A 10,952-nucleotide genomic window follows, 5' to 3' on the forward strand; every position below is an offset into this window, starting at 1 on the left:
ACCTCAGTTATCATTGTCAAGCACAGGAATGATGGAAAATAGACCAGATCTGTACTGACCAACATAGAAACAGTCATTTTCTCTCTTGTGGGGAGTGAATATAAATGCCCAATGCAAACTTTTTTAGTTGATTGTCTCTTGCTTTGTTGATTTTTATGCTCTTAATAAAATATTTCCAGAATCTTCCTTGAGTTAGAGTTGGAGAGCTGAGCGGCAGACCATAATACCTGAGCTAGAAGATGGGGGTGGAGTGTTCCACACAGTGCAAGCCAAAGCCGGCAGGGGGACCGGGGATGACAGGCAGCTTTCTTCTTCTCTTGAGGTCCCTTCTTTGGGGACCTCTGCTGCACCTCCTTCCCGTTAGCCATTGTGGGTGCTACTTTTGCTAGAATGAATGTTACCTGTCACCTAACATAGAAGATTGAGGTGTGTCTCCTTCCTTAAGAATATTTGCCTTTTGAAAGTCTTAAAGCCTTTCAACCTCAAACCTGGGTAGTGAAGAAGGGCTGGACTGTGTGTGTCTGTCCCCTGCATTGCCTGTCACCGGAGGGCCAGAGGCCATGCCATCAGCCTTGTTCAGATGGGACTGCCCTGGGGCCAGTCACCCCATTACCCCGTGAAGGTGTCCTGAAATAGGGGTGTCAGTGGGTGTCTTTACTTCCCCCTCAAGCCTTCTTCTTATCTGGAGATGTCAGATTTATCATGGCTTTTCTGGCAGGCTAGACTTCACTCTTAGATTATACTTAACATGAGGATGGAAGACCATGTGTACTTTTGTCTTTCTCAAGGCCAAACACTAGGAAAGAGGGCTCGTGGTTCATATTTTTTGTTGGTTGGTAGGAGCCTTTAGGAAAGAAAATTCAGCCGGGGCAGTGGCTCACACCTGTAATCCTAGCACTTGGGGAGGCCAGGGCAGGAGAATCCCTTGAGGCCAGGAGTTGGAGGTCAACCTGGGCAACATAGCAAGATACCTTCTCTACCAAATAATAATAATAAATAAATATAGAGAAGAAAATTATTTGGGTATCTTTCCAGTTAATAATGAAATTGTCTTGATTTCTCTTCCTGAAGATGCACTTGCTGCCTGCAATTACCTTCCTCAGTCCAGGGAGAAAATCATAGCTGCACTCTTCAAAGCCCTGAATTCCACCAATAGTGAGCTCCAGGAGGCCGGAGAAGCCTGTATGAGAAAGGTGAGTGTGTGTGTGTGTGTGTGTGTGTGTGTGTGTGTGTGTGCGCGCGTGCGCGCACGCGCTCTGTGTTGAGTTCTTCCTGTTTATTGCTATATAAACAGTATATGCCTAAAAAGCTTTATGCATGTGGTTATTACACATTAAGCTGTAATAAGAATATACCTGTTTCATAGTCATACTGAATTTTTAAAAATATTAAACAGTGAAGATAAGTCTTCTTCATTTCATCGTGAATTTCTGAAAGACAGTATATGACTAATATTCCATCTTCCTGAGGGAGAATGGAAACTAAGGTTGAAGATGACTTCTGTTCTATTATGAAGTGTCCACAGTTGTCTATTTTTCTTTACAACTTTTCTAATAGTTTTTAGAAGGTGCTACCATAGAAGTCGATCAAATCCACACACATATGCGACCTTTGCTGATGATGCTGGGAGATTACCGGAGCTTGACACTGAATGTTGTGAATCGCCTGACTTCGGTCACGAGGCTCTTCCCAAATTCCTTCAATGATAAATTTTGTGATCAGATGATGGTAAGCCAAATGCATTTAAACACTCTATAATTAACTTTAAAAAGGTTAAATTATTTTAAAAATAAATAATGCAGATGGGCACAGTGGCTCACGCCTGTAGTCCCAACACTTTGGGAGGCCGAGGTGGGTAGATCGCCTGCAGTCAGGAGTTCGAGACCAGACTGGCCAACATGATGAAACCTGTCTCTACTAAAAATACAAAAATTAGCCTGGTGTGGTGGCACGCATCTGTAATCCCAACTACTAGGGAGGCTGAGGCAGGAGAATCGCTTGAATCTGGGAGACAGAGGTCGCAGTGAGCCAAGACTGTGCCACTGCACTCCAGCATGGGCAATGAGTGAAATTCCATCTCAAAAAAAAAAAAAAAAAAATTAGCCAAGCCTCGTGGCACTTGCCTGTGGTCCCAGCTTCCTGGCTCGGAGGCTGAGGTGGGAGGATCGCCGGAGCATGGGAGGCAAAGGTTGCATGAGCTGAGATGGCATCCCTGCACCCCAGTCTGGGTGACAGAGCAAGACCCTGCCTCAAAAAAAAATAAATAAATAAAATAAAGTAAAATAAATAATGCATTCAGATGGCTTAAAATTGAAAAGGTGTAAAGGATATACTGCAGAAAGTATATCCCTCCCTCCCACCCTGTCCTCCAGCTACCCAGATCCCTCCCTGAGACAGCCAGGGTTAAGACTTTGTTGTGTATCCTTTTAGAGATGTTTTATATATGTAAGAGGATGTATGTATATATGTTTTTTCCTATAAAAGGAGGTACAATATATATATACACAGTCCTTGCTTTTCCCATGTAACACCCATCATTTCATATCAGTACCTGAAGTACTCCATTCTGCTTTATGGCTGCATAGTACCTCATGACATGGCCTTGCCATAATTTATTTTAGCCATGGCCTCACTGGTGAACATTTAGATTGTTCCCAGCCTTTTCATTATATCCCATGATGCACTGAAAAACTTGTTCATAATTTCACATGTGTTTATCTGTGGTGCACATTTCTAGTGGTAGAATTTCTAGATCAAAAGAATGTATGCATTTTAATCTTTTAACACCTTGTCAAATTGCTCTCCAAAAATTTTTTTACCAATAGACACTCCTACAAAATAGGTAAGTGTGCCTTCTTTCATACAGTCTTTTGTAAGAATATCAGAAGTCCTTTGGGTTTTTAGAATTACCAGAGAAATAATTATACAGGAAAAAAACCCATTTGACAGTGTTTAAAATTGCAATGTAAGTGGATGGAGGATATCATCTATTAGCTTTCTTTTGCATTCAGTTTTGCTTCTGGTAAATGGATTTATATATAATAAACAGGATTTCATGACCCACCACTGCAAACATGAATGTATTTTTCATGTTTATGTTTCCTAAGTGGCGTTTGACCATTTGACATTTTAAGATACTGGAGCTACTTTTTTCTTTTTGGTATACCTTTCCCCAGCTATAAACAGGAGTTTATACAATGTATCACAGTGCATAGATACGTTGTATTTACATGCAGAATGTAGAGAAATATATATGAAAGACACATAGCTTTTTACCTCATCTATATGTTAGTTTCTTCATATCTACAAGTACCTAAATAATGAATAATGACCCAAACACTGAAATTGTAAGTTGTGCCCTAGTAATACATTATAATTGAAAAAGTATAATATGGAAGTGAATGTTCCAAATTGGAGACTTTCTCCTTAAGCTTCCAAATATATGTAATACACATACATACCTATCAGTTTGCATATATTCCATATATTCACAAGAGTGGCTAAAATAAATATATAAAGTTACATCATGTGTTACCGCTGAGGTGCTTTCACACATGAGGCCCATGAGCTCTGTGCATGTGTCCAAATGTCCTAATGCTTTTGTGTATGTCTCCTCTTGAAAAGTCGTCTGTCATTTTTTGCTGCCGTTGTATGCTTGCCTGAGGCAGCTTTGGTTTGTTTATTTTTATTTTTGAGGCAGAGTATGGCTCTGTTGCCTAGGCTGGAGTGCAGTGGTGTAATCTTGTCTCATTGCTACCTCTGCCTCCCAGGTTCAAGTGATTCTCCTGCCTCAGCCTCCCAAGTAACTGGGATTACAGGCGTCTGCCACCACACCCAGGTCATTTTTTTATTTTTAGTGCAGGCTGGGTTTCACTGTGTTGGGCAGGCTGGTTTTGAACTTCTGACCTCAAATGATTCACCTGCCTCGACCTCCCAAAATGCAGGGATTACAGATGTGAGCCACTGCGCCTGGCCTGTTTGTCTGTTTGTTTATGAGAGAGAGTCTCACTCTGTCACCCAGGCTGGAGTGCAGTGGCGTGATCTCGGGTCACTGGAACCTCTGCCTCCTGGGCTCAAGTGATTCTCCTGTCTCAGCCTCCCGAGTAGCTGGGATTACAGGCGCCTGCTACCACGCCTGTATTTTTGGTAGAGATGGGGTTTCATCATGTTGGCCAAGCTGGTCTTGAACTCCTGACCTCATGTGAACCACTGCACCTGGCCCAGCCTGTTTATGTTTAATCTCTAGTCTAATCCTTCAAATCTGCTGTGAGCTGGGAAATCACTCAGTGAACATTGTTACAAAGATTTTATTTTGGTGCAATATGAGGACAAGTGCCTTAACGTCTGTAGTTTCTGACCAAGGCCAATGGTCTTTCCGCCTAAAATACATCACATGGGTTTTGTGTTAATGGTTCGTTTAGGTGAATTTTTTCCTCCGTTTTCTGCTCTCTGAGTGGTTCAAGCTGGAGGAGTCTCCATCCAGATGTTTTCATCCAGCACCCCCCTGGACTGAGTCCCGCCTGGACTTAACGTTGACGGTGCCTTTGCACTTAGTGGCGGAGGTCTTCCTGAATTACACCCGCCTGCTGGGCTCTGCCACAGGCAGTGGTAAGGGACACACTGGTCCCTACTTAGTCATGTTCTTCAGAACCATGTTCAGTCACTGCTGGAGCTCTTGTTTTCCCTCAGAAGCCTTTGAGTTTACTAGCTCAAGCCTTCAGCAGTATTTTTTTTTTGAGATGGAGTCTCACTCTGTCTCCCAGGCTGGACTGCAGTGGCCGGATCTCAGCTCACTGCAAGCTCCGCCTCCTGGGTTTACGCCATTCTCCTGCCTCGGCCTCCCAAGTAGCTGGGACTACAGGCGCCCGCCACCTCGCCCGGCTAGTTTTTTGTATTTTTTAGTAGAGATGGGGTTTCACCGTGTTAGCCAGGATGGTCTCGATCTCCTGACCTCGTGATCCGCCCGTCTCGGCCTCCCAAAGTGCTGGGGTTACAGGCTTGAGCCACCGCGCCCGGCCCCTTCAGCAGTATTTTAAGAGCTAAGGCAGCTTACTTTTAGGGTGGGCGTTCATGGAAACAACCCTGAAAATTGACCTTTCCTTAAGAGTTTTAGAGTTTTAGCTCTTACATTTAGGTCTTTGGCCCATTTTGAGTTCTTTCTTGTATATAGCATTAGATAAGGGTCCAACTTCATTCTTTTGCATATGATATTCAGTTTCCTTAAGATTGAACTACTTGACATATGATTATTAAGTCTTTTATGTGGTTAGTTGTTTTTTCTGTTTGTTTATTGAGACAGGGTCTTGCTCTGTCTCCCAAGCTGAAGTGCGGTGGTGTGATCATAGCTCACTGCAGCCTCCACCTCTTGGGTTCAAGCAATCCTCCCACCTCAGCCTCCTGAGCAGCTGGGATTATGGGCACGTGCCACCATGCCCGGCTAGTTTTTGCATTTTTAGTAGAGACAGGATCACACCATGTTGGCCAGGCTGGTCTAAAACTCCTGGCCTCAATCGATCTGCACACCTCCCAAAGTGCTGAGATTACAGGAGTGAGCTACCGGACCTGGCCATGTGGTTGGTTGGCTTGAATAATTTCCTCACCAAGCTAAAGATGAATTTTATATACCCATTAGTGTCATTTTATTCCTTTGGGAAAAAAGAATGGTGATGTGGCTGGCTGTTGTGTATCCCTTTAATTCTGTTACTCTCATTTATATCTTTGTGTAAGGAGCCATTCTGGTAAGGAGTAGGGTGCATGAATTTCTGTTCTGGTGATTAATATCCTTTAGGGAACGTTGTTGGTAAAATGTTTAGTGCTTTGAAGAAATGTGTATTATTGTATGCATTTCTCAATGCCAGTGTTCCCGGGAATATTGACTGCACGATGGCGGTGTTTCATGAAACCAGTTTGTTGGCTACGTAAGGTTGGGAAATGCAGCCTCTCCAAGTTTGACATGGACTGTAAGGATGTTAAAGGCTCAGAGAAGGCTTGTCTTAGAATGGAGTGTTTAGGTGTCCAAACCATTGTTCCCCATTCCTGTTTTACCATGGAAACCTTTTTAAAGCAACTTGCTAACTTCCTGTAGGACATCGGTGTTCTGAAGGGCAGGTTTGAACAACGCAGGATATTAAAGATGCAACTGTTATCGAATGCTCTTGTTGTGGTTTTAGCTTTAAATCCTGGGCATTTGTCTGCCTGGTTTTGCTGGACACAGAGGCTGGAGCTTGGCTACCAGGTGCCTGAGTTAAGCTAAAGTCGGGGGTCTCTTCCCATACTTTTAAATGCAGAGTCCCTTGCTGAAGCATGGCCCTCATTCTGCAGAGGGAATTGCGGCCCTGTGGCACTCATTTGCAGTCCCTGACCAAATGGGGTCCATATCTATCTCACCAGCCCCTTCCCGAGGGTCCCCATTGTGCCCACTGCTCCCCAGCTGCTGTGGCCGCCATTCCTTCTGTGCTGTCAGGGCCTTTGTCCTCCTCTTCTCTCTGCCCCTCTGCTTCTGGCTTTCCTGCCTTTTCCGAGTGCTGTCCTCAGCAGGAGGACCCCGACCCCCTCTCTCATCAGAGCTGGTTCCTGTCTTCCTCTTACAACACTGTAATTGTAGCTACACAGAGCAGGCACCTTTATGTTTACCTTTTTCCCCATCAGACCACGGGCTTCACAAGGAGAGGGGCATCAGGACAGGGATGAGGTCGGCCGCTCACGTCTCTCTCTACTGTAACACTCAGTGTGGGAGCCGACACTTCCAAGCACTCAGTAAACAGCTGGGAAACAAGTTAACAGGAAGTAAAATGGCAGGGCCTGGTATTGGAACACCCAGGAGTCAAGAGCGTTTCCTTCTGTGTCAGAGCAAGTTAGCCTTTTTATTTTGAAACATGAACAAATGCCAATTATTCTCATCAATAGTTAGATGGTTGCGCTGTTTTAATAATGGAAACATTGCAGTTCTCACACTAACCATGATGGAAATGAATGATTACATAGGAGTTTCCACCAGAGAGCAATACTTTGGAAGTGGAATGCACCTCTGTGAGGAAGTTGTGTCTCAGGATGTGTTTTTCCAACAGCAACATCTGCGCAAGTGGATGGAAGTGGTGGTGATCACCCACAAAGGGGGCCAGAGGAGCGACGGAAACGTGAGTGACTTGTTTGTTTCTGGGAAGGGCACCAGCCGCCATGCTGGGTCATTGCTAATGCCGGGACAGTGCTTTCATTAAAATGCGGGTCAGAAATCTAGTTTGACGTGATTATAGTCCTTGTAAATTGTTAAACACATTTGATTGGTATTCTGTTTTGCCTGTCTTTCTCTTAATTGCTGAACATTCCTTTTTATGTTTCTTTAAATCTCCCCTTTGGTTCACTTTAATATGACTTTTCCGTTGAGAATTCTGGGGGGCTTGAATGTTAGTATTTCAATTTTACCAGCTCTGCTTTAAACAGCGGATTTTCTAGCCTGTCCTTGGCAGCCGCTGTTTACATGGTGGTGCGTTCCTCAGCTATTGTTTCCATCGCTTTCCATCATGGGGTGGTCAGTAAATGTGTTTAATCATTATTGCCTGATAAAACCAACTGGAGATTTTTTAGGACTTAAAGCCTTCAGGGGAATGTAAGAAGGAATCCCATAAATACCGGCACGTGTGTTTTCAAGGTCTGCGTCATCCACCCCAATTGTTTGTCCAGTTATATGACTGACCCTTCAAAGCACATTTGTATGGTTTTAAAGGAAAACCGCTTCAGCTAAATCTTAAAGTGTCTGATGTGGGTCATTAAAGACTTTGTCTCTTAAGAATGCATGCTTTCTGCTCTTTTAAATCTAATATTATTTGTATATGTTTATTTTTTACAGTTTTTGTTTTTAACTTGATGTCCTCGCAGTGGAATTGCCTTTTCCATGGGTTTCATAATCCCCAGTGAAGCTTGACAACAGTGTTCCTATTAGGGACTTCCTCATAGTTCTTCAGAGGCATAATTAACGTGGCTTTTTGTCCTCGTGTGCCTTTGCTGGATGTGTTCCATCCCAACTTGGATTTTTCTTTTCTGGCTTTATTATGCTTTGTTTTGACCATTGTGTATCAAGGTGTTTTGTTTATGTAAGTCTTGTTTCCTACCGCTTCTAAACAGCCAAGTAAGCAAAACTAAACCAGGATTTCAAACTTTTTAAAGAAGTGATATGCCACGCATGATCCTGTTGAAGGTTTGCTATTTATATATGCAGAAGAGAATCAGACACTCTTCATGGAGGAGAGCAGAGTATGTTAATGAGCCCAGGCTCCTGGGATGAGGTGCAGGTGTCTCTGCTGCTCTCCCTCTCTCCTCTGTTAGGTATTTTTGCTTTACATTTTATATTTGTTTTTATAGTAAGCTGTTACTTTTCTGGAACTCAGTCAGTTCTAGAATAAACATTTAAAAAAACCTAGTGGGTAGATGAACAACCTCATTTGAATCAAAAAGATTTAATATGAAATCCTTAACTTGACCTAGTTGAAAAAATAATAAAAGATTTCATAAAAGTTTGTAGCAGATTATTTGGAGGTGGGGGTGCCGTTGTAGAGGGGATGGAGTCGTGGATACTGGGAAGTCCTTGAGCTCCTCCTGGAACATTTTTATACTGTGATTATATTACCTAACCATCCGAGGAGGGTCCCGCTCCGTGAGGTTGGCCGCTTGTCTGAAACTCAGAGGCTATGCTGTTTGGGGGCCCAGAGACAACCAACACGGCTGCGGCTTCATCACCTAAGCCCGGGGCCAGGCCGCCATTCAGCTCCTGAATTCTGATCACATTTTAATCTTGGAGAGTAGTTTGTTCCTGTTTGGTAGCATCCCCAAATGACGTTGTTCTGTTGAGACACTACCATTGAAGATATGCTAGACAGTTGACTAAAGAAATAAGTAAAAGCTGCCCTCGAGCCTTTTTTTTTTTTTTTTTTTTTTTTGTGATGGAGCCTCTGTCACCCAGGCTGGAGTGCAATAGCACAGTCTTGGCTCACTGCAGCCTCCGCCTCCTGGGTTCAAGCAATTCTCCTGCCTCGGCCTCCCAAGTAGCTGGGATTACAGGCACCTGCCACCACATCCGGCTTATTTTTGTATTTTTAGTAGAGACTGGGGTTCACTTGGTTGGCCAGGCTGGTCTTGAACTCCTGACCTCAGGTGATCCACCTGCTTTGGCCTCCCAAAGTGCTGGGATTACAGGCGTGAGCGACTGTGCCTGGCGTGCCATGAAGCTTTGGATACCGCTGTGATCAGAACTCTGCCCCATCACTGTGTTTAGGAAGCTTTCCTTTTTAACCGCAAGCTTACAGGGGAGAATGCATGACCACCTGGTACGCCTGTTCTCTGCATGTGCACACATAGTACGTGCACACACACACCCACACACAGAGCCAGTTTTAGGAAGACTGTCCTTCACTTTACATGATAACCCAGCTGTTCATGGTTTGTGGTCATGGCCTAAACCACCTGGACCTCTTTGACTATAGCCGGGAAAGAGGTTTTTGTTATTATCTTAGCACTTCATATAAAATTTGAATTGTTCACTCTACAAAAGACTTTTTTAAAATGTGCTTGCATACAACAAGGTCTTCCAGTTTTTCCCCTTTCACAAGAATCCTGAAGCTGTGTTTTGAAAACGTGCTGTAGGGAAGAAGTCCACTGTTAGACGCTCTCTGTCAGAAGGGCTGTGTTTTGACCTTGAAGGTGAAGGTGTGCTTTTTGCTGTTGAGCATTTGTTAATTACTGTTTGCTTTCTGATAATTTGTGTCTTTACTGTCTTGTTAACCCCAATAACCCTTACTGTGTTTGAGTATATGGGAAGTTTCTATGTAAATAACATAAATAGAAAAAAGATGATTTTCCTCCCCATCCTCAGGAAAGCATTTCCGAGTGCGGGAGATGTCCCTTGTCTCCATTCTGTCAGTTTGAGGTGAGAACAACCTATTAACAGTCAGTTTCTGACTTGCAATGTGAAGAACAGTTTACCTTTCCTTTTCTTTTCTTTTCTTTTTACCTTTCTGTTGCCTTTTTTCATGCTGTAATTTTTGTTTTGGTTCAGCCTGCCATGGAAGGGGTAGAGGTGAGAACTTGAGCGGAGCTACAGGAGGGGGTTGTTGTCGTTGCTGGTTTTGCTGTGACTCGTTAGCTGTGTCGTGGTTCTGTACTGGACAGAGTGCGTTGTGCCCTTGAGTGCAGTGACCTGTATTGTCTGTCTGTGGCAGAGTTGTATCAGTATCATTGCTGTGAACTGTCCAATGCCAAGCATGTTTTCTATTAGGACGTTTTAAGCAAGACTCTTAAGTTCATGTGAGAATTGCAATGTCTCAGTTATACTTAAAATTGAATTAGATTTTGTGTTCATAACCTCCATCTGAATACACATAGCTAGCAACCTCCTGAGAGGAAACTCACATAGAGTATATTGTACCTGCCAGAAGTGGAAGGAATTACATGTTCTTTCACACTACTGACTGCCCTGAATTTAAACCCTCACAGCCCGTCCCACTCACCCACCCAGTCCCCTTCATCTCTCTCTTGCGTGCATACACATCACACATGCACTCACACCACACGTGCACTCACACCACACGTGCGCACACACCACACGTGCGTTCACATCACACGTGCGCTCACACCACCAGTGCATTCACACCACACATGCACACACACTGATGCACTCACACCACACATGGACACACACCACACATGCTCTCACACCACACATGCACACACAACACACATGCACTCACACCACACATGCACACACACCACACATGTACACACACACACACCCCACACATGCACTCACCCCATACATGCACACACAGCACACATGCACTCACACCACACATGCACACACAACACACATGCACTCACACCACACATGCACACACACCACACATGTACACACACACACCACACATGCACTCACCCCATACATGCACACACAGCACACATGCACT

The 10,952-nt window shown here is 44.0% G+C and overlaps 1 protein-coding gene across 13 annotated transcripts in view; it reads left to right on the forward strand.

Moving 5' to 3' along the window:
• The window catches only part of TRRAP (transformation/transcription domain associated protein), a 134,880-nt gene that overhangs the window by 56,864 nt on the left and 67,064 nt on the right, over positions 1-10,952 (forward strand). For 8 of the 13 annotated variants that reach the window (XM_023192015.1, XM_023192008.1, XM_023192011.1 and 5 more), the window contains 4 exons: positions 1,072-1,193; positions 1,558-1,728; positions 7,068-7,136; positions 9,866-9,919. In XM_023192015.1, the coding sequence (XP_023047783.1) occupies positions 1,072-1,193; positions 1,558-1,728; positions 7,068-7,136; positions 9,866-9,919 (416 nt within the window). The remainder of the gene's footprint in view (positions 1-1,071; positions 1,194-1,557; positions 1,729-7,067; positions 7,137-9,865; positions 9,920-10,952) is intronic. The other 5 variants (XM_023192017.1, XM_023192014.1, XM_023192021.1 and 2 more) reach the window with 1 other exon arrangement.

The sequence above is a fragment of the Piliocolobus tephrosceles genome, chromosome 8, assembly GCF_002776525.5.
Source record: "Piliocolobus tephrosceles isolate RC106 chromosome 8, ASM277652v3, whole genome shotgun sequence".
Lineage (NCBI taxonomy): Eukaryota > Metazoa > Chordata > Mammalia > Primates > Cercopithecidae > Piliocolobus > Piliocolobus tephrosceles.